The sequence below is a fragment of the Desmodus rotundus genome, chromosome 6 (genome assembly GCF_022682495.2).
Source record: "Desmodus rotundus isolate HL8 chromosome 6, HLdesRot8A.1, whole genome shotgun sequence".
NCBI classification, from domain to species: Eukaryota; Metazoa; Chordata; class Mammalia; order Chiroptera; family Phyllostomidae; genus Desmodus; species Desmodus rotundus.
The window spans coordinates 144,645,533-144,668,191 of record NC_071392.1 but is presented as its reverse complement, the minus strand read 5'-3'; the positions used below and the strand labels follow the sequence as shown (position 1 = coordinate 144,668,191).

The 22,659-nt window shown below is 41.8% G+C and overlaps 2 protein-coding genes across 2 annotated transcripts in view; both read left to right on the top strand.

Annotated features, from left to right (window-relative positions):
* Positions 1-8,684, top strand: part of MED7 (mediator complex subunit 7) — a 24,995-nt gene extending 16,311 nt beyond the window's left edge. Inside the window, exon 3 of the mRNA XM_024576926.3 lies at positions 8,596-8,684. The gene's annotated coding sequence lies outside the window, so the exon portion shown is untranslated. The remainder of the gene's footprint in view (positions 1-8,595) is intronic.
* On the top strand, positions 5,691-22,659 carry HAVCR2 (hepatitis A virus cellular receptor 2). Its single transcript, XM_024576779.3, has 7 exons — positions 5,691-7,558; positions 8,596-8,934; positions 9,779-9,862; positions 14,428-14,468; positions 15,935-16,061; positions 18,516-18,552; positions 20,369-22,659. The coding sequence occupies exons 1-7, from the start codon at positions 7,504-7,506 to the stop codon at positions 20,517-20,519; spliced, it is 834 nt and encodes a 277-aa protein (XP_024432547.2). The 5' UTR covers positions 5,691-7,503; the 3' UTR covers positions 20,520-22,659.

Sequence of the window (22,659 nt, the reverse complement as noted above, 5' to 3'; positions counted from 1 at the left end):
ATATCTGTCTCAGAATTGCTTAATTTAACCTCTTACCCTTAAAATCCAACCATAGTGTTTCCCTTTACAAAAATTTGGCACTAAAGCTGCATGGAATCTAAATAAGATGTTGAGATTTAAATAATGGGATTTTTGATTCAAATCAAGTACATATAGTATTCCTTAGTGGGCACTGTGGTGACCTCCCCAGTATCCATTCCACTGTGTCTCCCCCACTGTGTAGGGTGGATTCTAATTGGACCAAAAATTTCCCAGATAATCCATTAATATCACCTTTTTTTTCCCCTGTCTTCCAGCCTCGGTAAATTTCTCTAACTTGGTTTTATGAATTTTGTCAAGTGGACCTTTCGTTACCTTTATGTTGTAATTTGAATTATAATACATATGTTTCTAATGTTTTCATTTGGTGCTTGGAGACGATCTTTAAGGAGTCAGATTTTCTGCCACTTTTCCTGCTGATGAAGGGAAAAAGCAAAACATTGACTTCATTTCTATAGTAGTATTTTAACCCAGTAGTTTCTAGGGAGTGCCTTTCTACATAATTGTAACTGACACTCAACAACTGTCCCCGAAGAAAATTCACAATGCAACTTTCTAAACACAATTTAGAAACTAATTAATTTCGTGCAAGCCTCCTTTGCAAACAACACTTTCCAGGGCCCCTTTTAAAAAGCAAACTTCCCTGCACATAATTAAAGAATCATATGCCTTGGTGAGTCTTTTATGGTCATCTTTACAAATAAACCGTGACATAAAGTCTCCATCTCAAGGAGTGAACAATTTAGATATTTTCACTCAATGATTTATTTTTTTTTTAGAGATTGGAAAAGAGGATGTTTTAAAAACATTTATAAAGTTTGTTAGAGTGACATTAGTTAGTAAAATTATATAGGTTTCAAGTATACCACCCAAAGTTTTGTTTTATTTTGTTTTGTTTTTACCTGGGACCAAACAGTTTATTTATCTTAATTACCATTTATAAGATGGAAAAACAGATGTTCTCTTACATGTGGTTTGCTTACTGGTTTTGTAAAAAATTATTTTATTGTTGTTCAATTACAGTTGTCTGCATTTTCTCCCCACCCCCACCCCCCACTGCATCCAAACCCACCTCCCTCCCTTGCTTCCACCCTCCCCCTTGGTTTTGTCCGTGTGTCCTTTTTTTTTTTTTTTTTATTGTTATTCAATTACAGTTGTATGCCTTTTCTCCCCATCCCTCCACCCCACCCCAGGTGAACCCACCTCCCTCCCCCACCTCCACCCTCCCCCTTGGTTTTGTCCATGTGTCCTTTATAGTAGTTCCTGAAAACCCTTCTCCTCACTGTCCCCTCCCCCCACCCCTCTGGCTATTGTTAGATTGTTCTTAACTTCAGTATCTCTGGTTATATTTTGTTTGCTTTTTTCTTTTGTTGATTAGGTTCCAGTTAAAGGTGAGATCATATGGTATTTGTCCCTCACTGCCTGGCTTATTTCACTTAGCATAATGCTCTCCAGTTCCATCCATGCTGTGGAAAAGGGTAGGAGCTCCTTCTTTCTCTCTGCTGCGTAGAATTCCATTGTGTAAATGTACCATAGTTTTTTGATCCACTCATTTGCTGATGGGCACTCAGGTTGCTTCCAGTACTTGGCTATTGTAAATTGTGCTGCTGAGAACATTGGGGTGCATAGGTTCTGCATGGCTAAGGAAAACAGCATTTAAATGAAACGAGAACCAACTGTATGGGAAAACATATTTGCTAACTGATTTTTATTCTTTCTGTCCGTTTACATGAGCCCTTCTGAACGTACCAAAATGCATTCACCTAACGACAGCAGCAGGAAAACAAACACAGATGCAACCACACTCATGCTCTCTAGGGTATTTAACATCTGTAAGAGGGTCATGTGATCTTTACTCACAAATTCTGGCAAATTCAGTCACTTCCCCCTCCCATATTCATGTACATTCACACATTCTCTGGATGTCAGGAAATTTGCCCACAATTATATTTAAAACCATAATTTAAATATGACTAGTTTTGAAAGAAATGAATGACTTCTACTAAAATTACTCAACATTTCCCTGGGCATCGCGGCTCAATCGGTTGTAAAGGTTATGGGTTCAGTTCTCAGTCAGGTCACACATCTGGGTTGTGTGCTCCACACCTGGTCTGGATGCTTACATGCATTTGGGAGACAATGAATCGATGCTTCTTTCTGCATCGAAGTTCCTCTCTCTCCCTTCCTCTCTCTTTAAAAGCAATGAAAAAAATGTCCTCTCGTGAGGATAAAAAAAAAAATTACTCAACATCAAATATATTCTAGAAAACCTTAATCATTTTTCCCATTTTTTCTATTATATCTGCCTAACGCTAGTAATGCTAAAGTGCCTTGATCCACTTAAGGAAGAAACTGGCATGGTTTTCCATTATATAATATAGCTGACCATAGGGCATTTAAATTGCCTTCAAATGTTAGGTGATGTTCTTGCTGCTGTCCTCCTACTTACCTTAATTCATCTTAGTATTTTATGGCGTTAGTACTGTCTGCATACTGATCACGGAAGTTTTAAATGTAGTGCCTCCTTCCTCCTCATTAATGCAGCTGCTAAACTTCACTTCTTAAAGAAAATGATTATACTTTATGCCATATATGTTTCAAAAGAGATAAGTATACTGCTGAAGGATACTGCCATCTGTGGAACTTTAATTCTTCCGTGGTGTATAACTTGATTTGTAAGCATCCAGATAATATAAACTAAGTTCACCGCTTTTTTAAATTATAAAGATGAAATAAATATGGTAATAAAAATCCAACATAACAAGATTATAAAGCACTAAATAAAAATCTCTCATTCTTTATTCCCAGTTCTATTTGGCAAAGATAACCACATTTACCTGTTTTTGTTTCAAGTTCTTATGGTCATTACCTCCATAATACTGAATATTATATTTATACCTCATGTTTTCTTTTTTCTTTTTAAAATTTATTTTCCATTTAATAATTTTTTATTTTTCAGTTATACCTCACACACTATTATATTAGTTTCAGATGTATACCCCAGTGATTAGACATAACTTACTAAGGGATCATCCCAATAAATCTTGTACCCATCTGACACCATACATAGCTATTAGAATATTAGTGGCCATTAGTGGCTGTACTTTACATCTGCATGACTATCCTGTAAGAACCAATCTGTACTTCTTAATCCTTTCACCTTTTTCACCTATGCCCCTAACCCACTTGCAACTGGCAACTGTCAAAATGTTCTCTAGCTATGAGTCTGTTTCTGTTCTGCTTATTCATTTATTTCAGATTTTCTAGATTCAATTTTTAATAGATATGTATTTATTGCAACATATTTTTCATGTTTTTTTTTCCTTCTTCTTAAAGAAGACCCTTTCACTTTTCACGTAATACTGATTTAGTGGTGATGAACTCCTTTAGCTTTTTCTTGTCTGGGAAGCTTTTTATCTGTCCTTCAATTCTAAATGATAGCTTTGCTGGGTAGAGTAATCTTGGTTGTAGGACCCTGCTTTTCATCACTTTGAATATTTCTTGACATTCCCTTCTGGCCTGCAAAGTTTCTGTTAAGAAATTAGCTGACAGTCTTATGGGAGCCAACTCCCTTGCTTTTTTCATGAGCTTCCCTCTGCTTTTCTCGTGCTGCTTTTAAGATTCTCTCTTTGTCTTTAACCTTTTGCATGGTAATTATGATGTGTTTTGGTGTGGATCTCTTTTGGATTCGTCTTGTTTGGGACTCTGTACTTCTTGAACTTGCATATTTATTTCCTCCACCATGTTAGGAGATTTTTCTGTCGTCATTTTTTTTCAAATAGGTTTTCAATTTGTTGCTCTCTCTCTTCCTTCCAGCACCCCCATGATGTGAAGATTGGTACACTTGAAGTTGTCCCAGAGGCTCCTTACACTGTCTTCATTTTTTTAATTTCTTTTTCTTTTTGCTGTTCTGATTGGGAGATTTTTGTTTCCTTATATTCCAAATCACTGATTTGATTCTCAGCTTCATCTACTCTACTGTTGATTCCCTGTAAATTATTTTTCATTTCCGTTAGTGTATCCTTCATTTCTGACTGTTGTTTTTTATGGTCTCTATGTCCTTTTTCATGCTGTTGAAGTTCTTATTAAGTTTCTTGAGCATCTTTATAAACCATTGTTTTGAATTCTGTATCTGGTAGTTTGCTTGCCTCCATTTTATTTAGTTCTTTTTTTGTAGATTTCTCCTGTTCTTTCATTGGGGACCTGTTTCTTTGTCTCCACATTTTGGCTGCTTTCCTATGTTTGTTTCTATGTATTAGATAGAGAGCTGCTACATCTCCCAGTCTTCATAAAGTAACCTTATGTAGCAGGTGTCCTGTAGGGTGCAGTGGTGCAGCCTCCCCAGTCACCGAAGCTGGGCGCTCAGGGTGCGCTTCTGTGTGGGCTGTGTGCTTTGTCCTGTTGTAGCTGAGGCTTGATTGCTATTGGTTTCACTGGGAGGGATTGACCTCGAGGCCATTTGGCTGCGAGGATCAGCTGTGACTACAGCAGAGGAGCTGCCGTGCAGGAGCCAACCCTACAGAGCAGGAAATGCTTCAGTGGGGCTTTAGTGCTCACCGAGTCCACCCTTTGAGCGTGCGGCTCGTGGAGGTGCTAGGGTAGGTCTGAAGCTGTTCACCACCACCCAGTGTTTTGTTAAGCGGAATATATATGTGTAGCTGTGAGGAAGAATGAAGACATTCTACGTGAGCTGAACTAGAGAGATCTTCAGACTAGAATGTTCATTTAAGAGAGAAAGGTGCAAGCTGATCAATCTTAGCATCTCTAAATATGGAGCAACCAGACAATTTGATGGAATCTGAAGCAGCTGGCACTGGCTGTGAAGTATTTTTGCCAAATAGTCAAACCTGAATCCAGCCAAACCTCTAGTGCTAAGTTTCATTTATAAGAATCAGGAAGAAAAGAGGATGACACCACAAGGGAAGAGAGAAAGTCAGAACATGGAACATTCCACAGGGCAGCTGACTTGCACAACCAGTCTGGGGGGTGGGGGTTCAGGGGAGTAGGGAAACTGTCCTAGATTACCAGGCAGTTAAGAGCCAAAGGCAGTTTGGGTCTGGACTTAAACCTAAGAGAACATTTCTTATTTTATCTTTTTTTAGGATTAAGAGCCACTTTATTCTTTTTTAGTTTATTTTTTAATTACAGTTTACTTTCAATATAATTTTGTTTTGGTATCAGGTGTACAGCACAGTTGTTAGACAGTTGTACACTTTGAAAATTGTTCCCTTGCCTTGATATTTCCGTACACACCTACCTGGCACCATACATAGCTCTCGCAGTGTTACTGAGTGTATTTCCAATATGGTACTTTATTTATTTATTTAATTTTACTTATTTTTTTAATCTTCACCTGAGGATATGTTTATTGCTTTTAAGAGAGAGAGGAAGGGGGAGAGAGAGGGAGAGAGAAACATTTATATGAGAGAAAAACATTAATCAGTTGTCTCTTGAAGACATTCTGATTGGGGATTGAACCCACAATCTAGGCATGTGCCCTGATCAGGAATTGAACCTGCAGTCCTGTGGTACACAGGATGATGCTCAACCAACTGAGCCACTTAACCAGGTAATGCTGGTGGGAGTGAGGGTACAGGGCAGAGGGGAATAAAAGGAGGAAAAAAGTGGGACAACTGTAATAGCACAATCAATAAAATATATTTTAAAAACATTTGTACTTCTTAATCCCTTCACCTTTTTTACCCAGTTCCTTATCCTCCTGTTCCCTCAGGCAACCATTAGGTCCTCTCTCTGCATCTGTGAGTCTGTTTCAGTTTTGTTTGTTTGTATATTTGGGAGAACATTTTGTTGATAATCAGGGGAATTTGATACGAACTAAAGAATTAGGTGCCATTGGAAAGCACAAGATAAAGATACAAGGATGGGCAATGCAATGTTTGCAATAATTTTTTTTCTAAAGGCTAGAAAGCCACCACATGCCAGAGAACATTTCTAGAACTCTTCCTGGCAGTGAGAAGGGACCTCTTAGAGAGGAAGTTGGCAGAGTGAACCTAGCAAATACCCAGTAGGAGAGGCCTGGCCAGAATGTTAGGTGAATTTTTTTTTTTTTAGCAGCTTTATTGAGAGAGAATTCACATACCACATGCTGTTAGCTAATATGACTCCTAGTCCCATGGTTAATTCACTCTACCTTACACTTGAATATGGACATTTGCTGGTTGTTATTAGTTATGGGGGCAGACAAGTTAAGGGCAAATATCAAACTCCCGAAACAGTTTATAGTGGAAAAATCTGGAGCTTAAGGACTTGCATTCTCATTTGAAATTACCCGTCATGTGCCTTTGGGGAAATCAATCTTCCCATGCCTGTTTCCCCGTCTGTAAAATGAAGAAGTTGACTCCGATCTCTTGAGTAACTGCTTGCTCTGTGACGCTATCTGTGCACACATAGAACTGGCTGGAGATTTATGATAAATGCATTTAATGGCCTAAAGGCAGACGACAAGGAAATCAGGAAGGAAAGACAGAGAAAGACCACGGGTTTTGAGAAATTATTTAGTCTGTGATCTTCCCTGTCTTTTGTAAAGAACACTTGGATTTTAAATTTTCCAGATAAAAGTCAGTGTCCCAGGGCTGGGACTGTTTGGGTCTGAGATGTTACCTCGTGATTACTTACAATTGATACCTGAAGCCACTGGGGTAGGAGGGGAGGGGACATGTTGTGTATATGAGGTGAAATAGAGTATTGAGGTCGCCTTAATTGGGCCCACAGGAGGGGAAAAGAATCGCTGCCGACAGGATTGTGTCTTCCCTAGGTGGAAGAGTTTGAAAGTGCAGGTGAAAGTAAGACTGTTAACACAAATTCCTCTCTTGTAAGTTATATAAATGAGGAAACTGAGATCCAGCAAGGTTCTGTGACATAGGCCAGTTTGTGTAGTGGAAAGGGCCCATAAATGTGAGCATAAGGAACATACCATTCATTGTGGTGCTCTCCAGCTCCCAGTCCACGGCCTGACAGAGGGAGTGCTTCCTAAGCAATGGCCACACAACCGACCAACTGAGTGCCTGTGTTTCTATCTTTGTTCCCTGGTAACGAGCTGGACCCAGACACAGTCTATTTCAGGCAGAGGACTATTTCTTTGAAGGTGTCAGAAGGCTTCCTTTACTTGCGAGAGACTTTTTGATTGACTAAGACTTTTTCTCTGAGTGTTGCTTCCTCTTTGCTGGTTCTAACCGAGTATGTATCAGAGCCCCCGCAGGATGTGTGTGGTGTGGCATGGCAGAGAACTGGAGTTTCCTTTGATGTGACGGTACACTTAGCCGCATTCATAGAGGAATAACTGGTAGTCTGACGAATTGGTTGGCTGGGCTAGCCCTCAGGGAAGTGGCCGCCGCTCACGTGATTGTGGAGTAGAGACGCAGGTGAAGGAAGTATCCAGTTCAGTTGGAGAGTTAAAACGGCACATCAGCAGAGCCCTTCGTGGACTTTTCTCCAGCAGAACGCATGTTTTCACATCTTCCCTTCGACTGTGTCCTACTGGGGCTGCTACTACTTACAAGTAAGTCTGGGCTGGACGTTTGCAATTGGGTAGTGCAGGACAAAGACACGAGGATGGCCGTCGTAATATTTGCAGTCGTGAACGTTTGGAAGCAATCTAAATATCTGTGAACAGGGAAGTGGACAAATATAAGTAAATTGTGATATATCCATGCTGCAAACAGTGAAACTGGCTAAACACAATGACATGGAATGTCTCTAATTCATAATATTAATTAAAAAAAGCAAGGGGCAGAATAATACATATAGGAGCCGTCTATTTGTCTGTGTGTTGCAGGGTGTGGGAATACACGAATGCCTCTGAATATATAGACTCTGGGAAGGGGACCTGGGGAATGGGAAAGAGCAGAGAGGGGTATCCTTTTCATATACCTTTTAATGTTGTTTGACTGTTTTACAATGTATGTGTACTTTTTTAAAAAAGGCAATTAATTTTAAATCTAAAGACAGCCATATGTTAGTTTCTTACTCAAGCAAGTGTTTTTATTCATTATGTGCCTGGTGCTTAAAGAGAGAGGGAGAGAGACAGAGACAGAGACAGAGAGAGACAGAGAGAGAAGGGAGAATTGTGATAGGGTAAGTGCCTTTGTTGATGAACAGACAACTAGCCCGAATGTGTGAGCTGTTTTCCTGGCTGACGATGACCGACTATTTCCATCAGCCCTGCCCTCCAGGGTTCACAGGACTGGGCCACAATTCTCTCCTAGAGCACTGGTCTTCAAAGTGAGGTTCCAAGAGCAGCCATGTCAGCAATTCCAGGGAACTTGTTAGATATACAAAACTTCATGCCCCGCCCCAGAACTATTAAATCAGTAATTCTAGTAATTGAGCCCAGGCATCTCTGTTTTAACCAGACTTCCCAGTGATTGTGATGCCCCCAAGTCTGAGAGTCATTGCCTCAGTGGACCTTCCTTCAAATAGGATAGCAGCAGTGGTTTTTTCTTTATTCTGTTTATAAAAGGCGTTACTTGCACTTTACCTCTGGTGGACGGATCTCATTCATTGCCTGCATCTTGCCCTCCTTTTCCCTTTCTTCAGGGTCTTTGGAAGGATCACGCACAGCCAAAGTGGGCCAGAATGCTTACCTGCCCTGCAACTACTCTCCATCCACCTCTGAGGACCTTGTGCCCGTGTGCTGGGGCAGAGGACCTTGTCCTGTGTTTCAATGTCAGGGTGAGGTGCTCCGCACTGATGGAAGGCACGTAACTTATCGCACATCCAGCAGATATCAGCTAAAGGGGTATTTGCAAAATGGAGATGTGTCCTTGACCATAGAGAATGTGACTTTAGCTGACAGTGGGACCTACTGCTGCCGCATCCAATTTACAGGCCCAATGAATGATAAAAAATTAGACCTGCAGTTGGACATCAAACCAGGTGAGTGGACTTTTGTATGCTTTCCTTATGAATGAGATTAATCTGCAGATTATGTGGTGGCCCCCTGAGACCTGAACTGAAGGCCCTTCAGCAGTGCCCAACCACGTTTAATTCCTCTGTCTATATTGCAGCTCATGGACAGGATCTATACAATGGGAGGAAAGGCCCAGATCTGGGGTTGGGAGCCTGACTGTCCATTTGCTTTACCTGCAGAGCTTTTTAACACCTACATGTGCTTGAGCCCCACCCACAAGCCAGAGAAGGCAGCATCTCTGCAGGTAGAGCCCGAGCCCTGGGATCTTGCAAACTCTTCCCCAGGTGGTTCTCTCCCACCTGCACCCAGGATTGAGACCCACTGAGCTGTGCATGTGTGGGGAGGGGCATGTACTTGGATGTTTAAGATTTACACAGCATGTACTTCGTGGCTGCTGCAGCTGAGTTCCACTCCAACTCTGCCTCTTCCTAGCTGTGTAATCTGGGGACAAGTTATTTAAACCCAGTGACTTTCTCCTTTATGAAGTATGATAATACCTACCATACAGGCCATTGGAACCGTTTTAGGAGATGTTTTATGAAGAGCGTCAGTGTGGCCATTTGTGTGGCTCTTAGTTCTATTCTTAACAATTAGACTGTGAAAACGATGACCGTGACACAGCTCTTCAAATGTGTAACGCACATTTTAAATGTGCGATATCCTCTCAAGGAAGGCGTCCAGGTTTGAAAGCTGAGCGTGTGTTCCTCTTTATTCGTTGTGTCTCTTGTTTTGCTTGCTGCCCCTTCGATTCCTGACACAAGCTCCCCACTCTCAGAGAAGCCTCATCCTTGCATTGCTTCCTCACTTTAGCCAAGGTCACCCCTGCCTGGACCCCATGGAGAGACTTCACCACAGCCTTTCCGAGGACATTCACCACCCAGGGACGTGGCTCAGGTAACTGTACCTGGGGTGTAGGAGGAAGCCTGTAGGTGGTTTCTGAGTTCAGAGGATTTTGAATATGGGGAAAATGAGGAAACAGTTTAAGAGTGGAGGTATGAATGTTTTTGTTCACACGAAGTAGTATTTCAGGTGAGGGAGATGATGGAGATAAACCTGTGCTGGGAAAAATGAGCCCAGGCTAGGATCTGGGTTAGTCAAGACCTGGCCCAGGGCCAATGCCTTTCACTTCTTTGGATCTCAGCTTTCTCTTCTGTCCAGAGAATTTTAGATTTCATGGCCCAATAGAATTCCTGACTCCCACTTAAAAGGATTTTGATCTACATATTTTGCCAAGTAAGAAAAGCAAAACTTCTGTCTCACATTGCCATTACTTTTACATTAAGTAAATTTAATGTAATGGAAAACTCTTTACATTGCACTGTTATTCTGTGATTCCTAGATGGTGATGTTTTGCCTTGACTTGGCCCCAGGCCATGCTTGGTATTGGATTAGGTGCTATCCTGGACCCATTGTAACTGGAGTAAAGCCCAGCATCCTTTAAATTCTTTAAGTAGTTAAGCAAGGACTTTTCCATGCTGCTCTGGAAGAGAAGATGGGATCAGAAAAGCAGACTTCAGGTCACAGGGATCAGAAAGGTTAATCTTAAATATGTTTTCCCAGAGACCTAGTCTCTCCGGAAGTCTCTTGAGCTCTGTTTTTCATCCTGTAAAGTGAAGTCAAACATAGGTAAATCCCATTTCCTAATCTCATAAATGTCATCAATTGTACTTTATGAGATTTAAATAAGAAATATGACTAAAGTGCTTGGCCCAGTGTCTGATCATAGTTTACTCAATACATGTTAGTTGTTAACATTGTCAGTAAAAACCACAGGCAGACTGAGATTGTGGGTAAGTGCTGCAGTGACAGGTAGAATGGGTTCTAGTATCAGTTCTTCATACTGGATTTATGAACTTGGTAAATTTGCTCAAACTCTGGGAGGCCCAATTCCTCAGCTCTCCAGTGCCTGCTTCTTAGGATCGTTATCAAGATTGAATGTGATAATGTTTGTAAAGTGCAGCATAGTACCCGGCCCACAGAAAGCATTGAAAATTAGTCATTAGTGTAGACGTTAACTTCGGCTCTCTAAAGGTTTAACCTTTGTTGGTTCTTTAGTGATTGCTAGCCACCATCCCTTATACAGTTAGTGAGGAGATGAAATAGGGTGGGAGCAGATGATCGTCCATGTTGTGAGCTAATCAAGTAATATCAGATATTTTTGTATGCTATTATATTTGTATTTTTTAATTATTTTTATTTTTATTGATTTAGAGAGAGAGAAACAATGATTTGTTGTTTCACTTATTGGCTGGTTGATAAGCATTCATTGGTTGATTCTTGTATGTGCTCTCACCAGGGATTGAACTCACAACCTTGACATATCTAGATGGTACTCTGACCGGCTGAGCTACCCAGCCAGGGCACTATTATGATATTTTAAAGACCCTATAACCTCAGACCTAGAAAGGACTTCAGGGGTTGTTTCAGCCCACTGTCCCGTCCTGTGCTCCAGTGTTCCTTAGCATATCACCACCGAATGGACACTCACTCTATGCCCACATGCATTCCGAACAGGGAGTTCGCTTTCTCATGAGGCAGTGCACTTCCTTAGAGTTGTCTGTGCCATAAACAGAAGTCTCCTCCCTTTCTGTTCTTCCTTGTTTGTTCCTAACCTCTAGGCAAAAAAAAAAAAAAAAAAAAAAAAAAAAATGGGGCCATTTCCTGCACCAAGGAATACAGGCACAGTACCTATAATCTCAGCTTTTCAAACACCCCCCAAATTATTTAAATAAACAAGAAAAGGAACTACATTTAAAATAGGAAAATAAATGAAAATTTCAAATTAATGTTATTTAATTGCATAGTTATAATAGGTAACATTATGACAGTTACCCTCAAGTCAACTCATATGTAGTCATATGTACCTCTTCTTAATGTGGAATGTGGATGCATTTAATATGTTTGCTGTAAAGTGAAGTGGAGCCTCAATAAGGGTTCCAAGGATCCTGGAAGCTTCTGAATCCACCTTGAATACAAAACAAATGCAATCTCTCTTCCACCTGAAGGAGGTAGGACTGGGTCATGGGTAGGTCCTCCACTCTGGAGGACTTTGAATCTCAGGTTTACCAATTAATAGTTGTGTGCTCGGGGCAAAGTACTTCTCTGAGACTCAGTTTTTCCACCTGAAAAATGGGAAAAGAATAGTATCTACCTATTGTGGTGAAGACTAAAAGAAATTTTGCATGTAAGGTGCTAAGTACCATGTCTTGCACATAATACATACTAGGTGGTAACTTTTAAATTTACATACTTTTAAAACCATTATGCCCTGGCTGGGTGGCTCAGTGGATTGAGCACTGGCCTGTGAACCAAAACGTTGCTGGTTCAATCCACTGAGCCACACCAGCCAGGGCCTAAAAGGTTGCTGGTTCAATTCCCAGTCAGAGCACATGCCTTGGTTGTAGGCCAGGTCCCCAGTTGGAGGCATGTGAGAGGCAATGGATATCTCTCACACATCAATGTTTCTGTCCCTCTCTTTCTCCTTCCCTTGGCCTCTCTCTAAAAACAAACAAACAAATAAATAAATAAATGAATGCCATTGCATCCCACCCCTACTGCTTGCTGCCTCCACCAGAGGCAAGTCTTGGTTTCCCTAGAAAAGGCATTACAACTTTTTCCAACTGTTCCACCATCTCGGTTGATGAGCATCTATGTGAAAATAAACCATGATAACCTAGAAGGGCTCTAGTTTATTGATAATATTCACTGTAAAATAAAGTAAAAGGAGAGAGAGAGAGAAGTCAGATAGTTTTAGGAAGCGGACACTGGATTTACAGTAGAAAGTCTTGTGTGTGGTTAAGATTCATGTTTACTAAGCAGTTTCACCAATGTGGTTTTTATACTTTAAATTCCTTTGGGGAAATAAAAACAAAGGTGACTAGAAGGTAATCTTTTTCCTCTCTGTTTTTTAAAAAAATAATTTTAGGCTGAGACAATGCTCATATGACATTGAAATCATAGTCTGTTAAACCAGGGGTTGTGTTAAAAGGTGTAGGGTTTTAGTCCTCCAGAAAGTGGCAGTGGCACTTAGGGAGTTTCAGAATCTCCGACTGAGTCAAAAGAATGGCATCCTTTGTTTTCCCAAAGCCGTACCTATGAGGGTCAGGCAGGGCCTGTGCTCCTCTTGTTCATTGCCCTGTCCCCTGTGCCTGACAGAGGAGGTGTGCAGTGCATGCTCGTCAAATCAGTAGGCAGATGAATAAATAAATAAACAGAAAGGAAAGAAGGTGAGCTGGCAGCTGGGCAATGTGATGCACTTAACAGTGGTGGCAATGCCAATGTGAAGGTTGTTGAAGGCAGCAGAGTTAAGAGTGTATGCTTATATTTACAATAGTCTAGATGTGGAAGCAGCCTAGTTGGCTATTGACAGATGAATGGATAAAGAAGACACACACACACACAGGAATATTACTCAGTCACAGAAAAAAATAAATAAATCTTGCTATGTGCCACATCCATGGATGGACCTAAATGGTATTATGCTAAGTGAAATAACTCAGACAGAGAAAGACAATTCCCTTACGGTTTTACTTGTATGTAGAATCTAAAAAACCAAAACAAATGAACAAACAAAACAAAAATAGGCTCATAGTAACAGAGATCAAACTAATGGCAGCCAGGACGGGGAGAAGGTGAAGAAGGTGAGTGGGAATGTAGTCAGTAATGTTGTGATTAATTCCACTGTGACAAATGATTACTAGACTTACTGTGGTGATTATTGTAAGGTATAGAAATGGCGAATCACTGTATTGTACACCTGAAGTTAATATAATATCATAGACCAACTATACTCAAATTAAACAAAAAACGAGCGCTGAAGGCGTGCAGACCGAAATTGGGAGACCACTTCTGCCATTCACTAAGCTGTGTGACCTGCTTAAGTCATTTCCTAATTCCCAGCTTCTTCATCTGTAATGGAGCTAATTGTTCCTACTTTAGGACAGTTGTTTTGAATGTAAATGAGATGTTTCAAGAGTTTAACACGATGCCTGCTCCTGGTAAATTGTAGCTATAGTTATTTTTTATTTTCACTTTTAGGCAAGCAAATACCCTGTCTTCCTCTGAGAAAATGCCAAACTTTTTCAGGAAAATTAACTTCTGTAATCTGTTGAAGTCTAATTATAATACGATGCCTGCCTGAGTGTTATCAGTGTTGCTGGAATTTTGCAGACCCCATTCGGGCCTGTGGACCGAACAAACTACATCCTCAACGTAGGTCTTCCTGGCAGAAATTTCCATTTCAGAGAACATATGTAGCACTGGGTTCATTACCTGGGTAAAAAAAAATCCTAAAGTTGATTCCTAAGTGTTCAATAAAGGTTTTTGGTCTCCCAATTCATTGTTGCAAAGATTATGGAGTAGAATTAACTTCAGATAGGATTATTAGGGATCTTTAAGACTTTTTAAAAACTCAGATAAAAGAAAACATTTTTAACCATTCTTCCTCTTCTTTGTGGCAGAAACACAGACACCGGAGACCTTCCATGATAAAAATCAAACAGTAAGTGACTATTTGTGTGTGTGCATCGTGTTTAACTCAGAGAAAATAAAGCACGGCTTTAGCCTTCCTTCCTGACCACTCTTTCCTTGGGGACAAATGCCTGTATCTTTCTTAGTTTCAGATTCCTCGACTATAACACGTTGACTCTAGCAGTTCTAACAGTTGTAACATAGGCCTGGTGTAAGCGTGGAGTACAGTGAGGCGTGTGAAGTGCCCGGCACATAGTAAGTGCTAGAAAACCAAAAAGAAGAAGCATTCCATTTTGTCCCTCTTCTCAGAGTTCACAGCTGCATACCACTGTGGAGAATTCGGAGACCCTCCATCTCCCCAAAATACGTTTTTTTTCTTCCTTCCATTGTCATCCAACTGAAAAAGATTATTATTTTCCTATTAAACTTATTTATTTATGTATGACAAGATACCAGTCAGGAACATTCTAAGCCAAGAACTTATATATCTAACGATAAATAAAGCAATACTGTAATTAATGACGATTCTAGTGTCCCCCACCTTCTTAGAGTAAAAGGGAAAACCTCTAGAAAGCATACTTGCAGCAATGACTTAAGAGTTCTTTGGGAACTTATCCAGGGTCCTCATTCATCTGACTCGGTCTGCCACTCGGGCGACCACCACTGAGGCTCAGCACTTTGTATTTGCCCCTCCCCTCTCTGTGACCAAGCACTGCCTTCTAAGTACCTCTGCGCACCCGCAGTGCTGATGCGCAGCAGCCTGCGTGTAGCACTCCTGCAGTAAACATTTTATTCTCTTTCCTTCTTTGTTTGGGAAGTGTTGACTGTTGTTGGTTTTAAAGAGGGAACATGGACTGAAATTTTAGAAGGAGAGGATTTTTCTGTGTGACCTTCAGTTATCAAAAAAAACAAAAACAAAAACAAATGGCAGCAATGGCAATAGCTATTATTAATTAAGCATTTATTATGTAGCCAATATCAGGTCCTGTGCCAAGCATTTTATATTTTTGTCACTTCATTTTCCCAATATGAGACGACTCAGCTTTTGGTGACAGAGCTTGGATTTGAACCCAGGACTGTCTGGCTGCAAAGATCTGGCTTTTGAGTCACTGTCTTTCTGTGAAAATAGACGTTTCAAGACACCAAACTTCGACTACTCTGAAACTTTCTGGGACACCAGGGGATCTTCAATGAAGAAGATTCTACTCTAAAGCCCATTTTTGTTTCCGGGAGAGGGAAGTCCATTTACTAAGAGCTCCTCCTTTACCCGCCGCACAGAAGGGCACATTTTATTCCCTTGTGAATTCCGAAGATTGAGGCACTCCCTTTCTCCAGGTGTTTTGAGGCTTGTTTAGAAGGGAACAGAGCAGGGTGGTTTTAAGGTCCCTGTACTCCCATGATGCTGTAAAACGGATGTTCCAATGCACAAGTCAGGAAGTGGCTGAGCATACAACCGATTTCTGGCCAGATGCTATGATTCTGTTTGTGTTTCCATAGCAAACATACACATCAACTAATGAGTTACAAGACTCTGGTGCGACCACCAGAATAAGCCTCTACATCGGAGCAGGGATTTCTGCTGGGCTGGCTCTGGTTCTTATCTTTGGTGCTTTAATTCTCAAATGTAAGTCACTTCATGTTGTATGTCTCTCCCTCTGATAAGAAACTGTTAATATAGGGGCCACCATAAACCTAGATAGAAATATGTTTATAATTATACGTAAATCTGGTTAGACTAAAACTCTAGTCCTTCCAAATCCTAGCAATAATAATAGCTAATTTTATTCAGTGGTTACCTTGTAACAGGCAAGCATTGTACTAAATGTTTTACATACATTTTATCATTGTCACCATCTTATAAGGTAGGTAGGATTATTATCCTCATTTTACAGTAGAGGAGAGTAGAGCTTGGAGAAAGTAGCCCACTTTCCCAAGGTAAAGCAACATGCCCAGAGTCACACAGGTAATTGCTGGAGAGAGGATTTGAAACCAGGGCTTTCCTGCTCCTTACTATTGTGTTATTCTGCCATTATTGCCAAATGGATTGAGTAGAAAAAAGAAACTCTTCCACCTACACACTTACCAGGGTTTACCAGAGGTGCCACTCTGGGTTTGTGAATGGATCCCATGAATATGAAGTCTATGAGTTGATAAGGAGCAATGATAACTCTCACTACCTTTCTGAGCTCTTCCAAGGCCTGAATATTAGGGACCATTCTAGTATGTATAAAAGGGGGCGAAAGGAGGATAATGAGGAGTATGAAGTCTGATGTTTTCTTTTCATATACACACACACATTCAGGGCTGGGCAAAATTAGGTTTACAGTTTCTACTATGGAAAACATATATAGTGCAAGAATAAAGAGCCCTGGCTGGTGTGGCTCAGTGGATTCAGTGCTGGCCTGTGAACCAAAGAGTCGCTGGTTTGATTCCCAGTCAGGGCACATGCCTGGGTTGTGGGCCATGTCCCCAGTAGGGGGGAGCATAAGAGGCAACCACACATTGACGTTTCTCTCCCTCTCTTTCTCCCTCCTTGCTCCGTACTCTCAAAATAAATAAATAATTTTTAAAAAAAGAGTAAATAAGGCGTGCTCCCTCGTGGGAGCACATCCACACCTTGCTTCCCTCGCAGTCGTGCATCTTCTCAACTTTAAGGGACCCTAGAAGACTTGCAATGAGGGGAGCAATGAGAAGTGGCCTCTTGTCCCTGGCTAACCCCCTGAACCTGTGTCCAAGGCCATCTTTTCTCTGACTTCCCTGTGAGCCAAAGCAGAAATATTTAAGTTGACTCTCACTCATTGTAGAAAGTCTTTTTTTCCCTTGGCTTCTGAAACACTGCTCTCCTACCTCATTGGCCATTTCTTCTCAGTCATTTTTATTTCCTCTTCTGCTTGACTTCTAGGTGTTGAGATCCCTCAGCACTGGCCGTCTCCTTCTCTCTACACCTCTGTGTGATGGCCTATAGACTTAACTGTCCATAGACTTAAATGCCATCCTCAGTATCTCTCTGCAGTTCTCAGAGGGTCTGTCCAATTGATAGTGCCAATTGATGTCTCGCACATCTAGCATGTCCCGCAGAACTCTTGAGGCTATATTGCACCTTCCCAGCCTGCAGCCTCTCCCTCCCTGGCCCTCCCATCATCTTCTTACACTGCCATTTATCTGGTTTTGAAGGCCAGAAAGCCAGAAGCCATCCTTGAATCCTCTCTTTCCTCACTCCTAACACACAATCCAAGTTCAATTCTTGCAGCCATTCTCCAAAATATATCTAAAATCCATTCATTACTCTCTGTCTCTCTTGGTCACCCCCTTCTAACAGACTGTCATCGCTACTTACCTCCTCACTTCTTTCTACCTCCTTTTAATCCACCTTCCACATAGCAGCCTGTGTGATCTTCTTGAACCCAATGACATCATATTTGCACTCTCGGTTATTTCTTACAGGTCTCAGTATAAAATGCAAACCCTTGATTGTGACTTAAGAGGTCCTCTAGGACCTAGCTCTAGGCTACCTCTCAGCCCTTATCTTGGGTCGCTCTCTTATTGCAGCCATGCATGTGGTTTCAGGCACACTCACTGTGGTCTTTATCAAGGGTTTTCTCTGCCTGGAATGCTCCAACGGGCTCTTCGCGTGGTGGACTTCTCTCAGAGCTGATGCTAAAGGTCCCCTTTCTGAGCATGCTTTCAGGCCAGCCTCTCTAGGATCAGTTCCAACACAGAGTTGGTTTCCCTTATATCACCAGGAGATATTATTAGTATAGTTATTACTATTTTAAATACACCCTCACTAGAATACAAGTTTCACCAAGTCAGGGCTCATAATTCACCTTTGTGTCCTTGATGCTTAGCATACTACCAGACACACAGTAGTTGTCCCATCTATTTGTTAAATATGGAAAATGCATTTGTATCATTTTCTGGTGTAGTTCATGTAATAAACAAAGACACACAGCAGTAGTTTGATTTAATTCAATCGAAGGGGAAACCAGATTTATTTAAACAATCCTTGCCTTCAGTGGGTCCATTTTATTTACTTGTGAAAGCAATTTTAATAGACTTTCTTCCCTTTTTTACCCAGGGCATTTTCATAGGAAACAGAAGTTACAGAATTCAAGGTAAGAATAAGGGGTCGGGCAGGGGAAAGCAGGAATCTCGGAGGCCCTTACACTAATGCAGCTTTGATATTTCTCTCAGAAGTCCTGCCCTGGGACTTGGGGATCTAATCTTCTGAGTGCTTTTTGCTGTAGGCCTGAATTTATGAAATGCAAACGCACTGCTCTGTTTACGTTCTGATCACTGTAGCTTCTTTAGTCCTAAAGTTAAGGTTCAGAATTTATCTCCCCATTGAAAGGAAATACTTATTTCTGTATCAATAGATTGTTTCCTTGAACTGACCCTTCAATTGATTGGGCATTTACTATATCCAGGCTCTGGGTAGGCACTGGGCTCCAGAAGTGAACAAGAAACCCCGAATCTTCTCTCAGGGCTTTTATAGACCCATCCAGGTGTTCTTCACTCAGAAACCTGCTGGAATCCCTTATGGCATTTACACAACGTGTTGTCAACCCCAGAGCAGATACGCCAGAATCTTTAGGGAGGAGGCCTAAGCATAGGTATTGTTCTCACAGCTTTGCAAGTGATCCTAATGTGCAAATAGGGTTCATTATATTGCAGTCTTAGTCTCCACTCCTGACTACGCTCACATATATTCATACACACACATGCATACACCCCAGTTCCAAATGCGTGTAGCTTACATACCTTTGACTGGATTTCAGTGACATCTGGTATGTTGGTTCAACGCAGTCTATTTCAAGAAAAAAAATGACTCTGTCTATTGGATGCCATCTAAACCACTAATAATTTTAGACCAAGTAGAGACAATATGTTCATGAAGACAAGATAGTCTGCAGTAAAGAAGTCAAAAAGGTCAAGTAAAATATGTAATTATCAGGAGTTTAAAATGATCTATGTCACTATTGTTTCTTAGAGGGGAAACCTGAAATGTGATAACATTCATAGGTATCAGTCACCTGCATCAAATCACTATTTGTGACATGATTTGGTCAGTGTTCATCTCTACCTGTACAGGCAAACTGCACAGAAAATGAGGGACTTGTCTGCCACATGCGCAACTGGATCCCCCAGCGCAGTGACGGATACTTACTAGGCACTTAATAAATATTTGATTACTGAATGCTCCTTGGAGCAGCCTGGTGACATAGAGCACTCATTATTCCCATTCTGCAGATGAGGATCCCGAGACACAGAGTTTACTAATATGAAGCCTTCATGGGATTTGTGTGTTTTATTCACTGCTGTATCTCTTCCTGCGTAGAACAGTGTGTAACACACTGAATACTTCCTGAGTAAATGAATGAAAAACAAAATCCAGCTCCCCCAAGATTATATGGCTGGTAACTGTCATGACAGTATTCAAACTCAAATCTGATTGGATACACCATGTTCATTTTGTTTTTGTTTTTGAAATTCTTCCAATGTACAGAATATTGGGAATAATAGTACAAGGAACAATGGAATCTTTTACATAAACATGTGAAGAACTTGATGTTTGCTTTATCTGTTTCTTTATTAATATACACAGTTTGCTTCTGAACCATTTTAAGGGTGTTTCAGACATCTTGACAGTTCACCAAAATTTTAGTCCAAACCTCCTAAGAGTAAGAGTGTTCTCTTAGAGCACACAATGCCATTTGTTTATACCTAAGAAAATTAAGATCACTTCAAATTATCTTAATATTTATCAAATTATTCTCTGTGATGGTTTCTCCTCCTCCCCTTGCCCCCACTCAGGACCCAGTCAAGCCTCATGTACTGCGTTGGGTCGGTGTGTCTTCAGCAAAGCCTGTTCTCTTTATTCTACGATGCCCAGGAAATGCTTACCTCAACTGCAACATTTTATTTCCACAGGCTCATCACGCTGGCCAGCCTCCCTCCCTCAGGGTTAGAAAACACAGTCACAGAGGGGATGCGCTCAAAGGAAAACATCTATACAATCGAGGAGAACATATACGAGATAGAAGACCCCTCAGAGTACTACACCTACGTCAGCTGTGGGTAGCGGTCCTGACAACGTCTGGGTTGTCACTCTTCTTCGCCATCACACCCAGCTTCATTTTTGAGCTTGGGTTGTCCTCTCTGGAAACTGTGAAGCGTATAAGCTGGTGTTGTGTCTGCCATGGTTACCGAGCACCCTTTTCCATTTTCCGAAGATAATGGGCTCACAGAGGACTGGCCCCTGACCTACCTGCACAACACCCAGGCCAGTTACAGCATGACCTCTGCACTCCTGCCAACGGGGCTACTCAGCCCAGAGAATGCTCACTGGGGCATCAGCACTCAAGTGAGCTTCTGTGTAAAGTGGGAATTCTTACTGGGGGGTTCCAGAGTTCCAGGAATTTTGGTCCCATGATGTGTCCACAAAGCTCCCGAAACTGTAGGGAAAGTCATGTGCTGGGGTGTGCGCATGTCTTTTTGTCCAGAAAGTCTAAGGGCCACTGACTTTCAAGGAGCACAGTGACTCACAGAAGGTTAAGAACCCACTGGAGCAGGACTAGGTGGTCTTGAAGGGTTCCCTTGAGACTCAGGGTTTCTGCTGCTTTGAGGGAAGACTCCAGCAGCAGACACCCCTGCACAGCTCTCCTGCTCCAGTCCAGGAGACGGCCCAGCGAGCTGGTGGCGGGGCAGGAGCACCTGGGGAAAAGGGAAGCGTGCTCGGTGTATGTTGTCAAGTTCTGCTTGGGGCTCACTCAGAGGGAAATGTGTCTGACCAACTTCTCCATTCACGGAGAGGACTGGAGCTGTGCTGTTCACAGAAGAAGAAGCAGTGACTGGGATGCAATGTCTGTTTCTTGGTGGAAAGAAGGCAAAGGGCTCCAGCAATCCCTGTTTGTCAGCAGTAAGCCCCTTGGTGGAAAGTCCCTGAGCTTCCATCCCAAGACTGTGGAGACTAGGTCTGCCTTACTTGTCTCCCTAGTGCCTGTCACTGCGCTCACACATCACAGAAATCCACAGACTTGGCTCTGTGACCTCGCTTCCTGGAGAACTCACAAACACCCCTAAGCTCCACCTGTGCTCTTATGCAGGCCCAAGTGGCTCTTATCTCTCAGCATCATCTCCCATGTCAGGCGCTTGGAATCTGTTACCCCCCCCCCCCATCTGTTTCCCCTTCCTGCTGAGCCCTCCTCAGCACACCAGGACCTAATCAACAACACACACCTGCCCCTGCCTGGGGACCGCCCCTCCCAGGTGGTGACTAAACTGCAGCTGTGCCCCAGGCCATGGATACTAGTCCCCAAAGGCACAGCCAGCCTGTTGAGTTGTTGCCAGGAGGCTTTCTGGCAGTCTGAAGTCTTGTGTGAATTCTAGTGTTCAGGCTGCGTCCAGGCAGTTTGGGGAAGCACTGGCTTGTTATAGGGAGCTATGGGAAGGAGATGGTTTTGCAAAATCCTAGGTAGTGGCTGTCACACCAGTTGAAAAATTAATTGTAAATGTTTTAAAGTTATGAAATTGTGGAAGGAAGGGACTTGAGAACACATTGGAGCAGCTCAGTGGCTCCCCTTCAAAGGAGATTCTCATCCTACAAAATCTTTAAACGAGTGTGTTTGTGCACGGATTACCATTGCAAAGGTGTGAGAGACTTTTTCCGTCAACAGGGGAATCGTTGATTATTGTGATCCATGAGCACACGGGTGCAGGTAGAATTAGGTAGTTTTCATCATTGAGCTGTTTTGCTAATTGAACAAAATTTATGAATACTTACTATGTGCCAGGTACTGTGATGCTGAGACCAGAGAGGCAGAGTAAACAGACAGATCCCTGACCCCCCCAGAGCTCCTAGTCCCGGTTCCATCCATTCGGCCTGTGAATGTTCGCTGGCGTCTAATCTGTCGGAAACTGGTTTAGTCCCTAGGAACAGCAGATAAAACCCTTCCTCTGACAAAGCTTATGTTACTTGTCAGAGGACAGTGCTATATCGCTACGTCCAAAGAAAAGAAAACTGTTCTACAATAGTATCTACAGTTGGTGCAAATTTCTTCTTTCCCTTAAAATATCTGGAAGAACATATCCAAGTTAACATGGCTACCCCACAGGGGCAAATGACCAAGAGACAAGCTTTCACTTTTTTCTTTTACATGCTTCTGCAATTGTTTGACAATCTCCAGTTTCTTTAGTAATAAAAAGATTAGATGTAAACATTA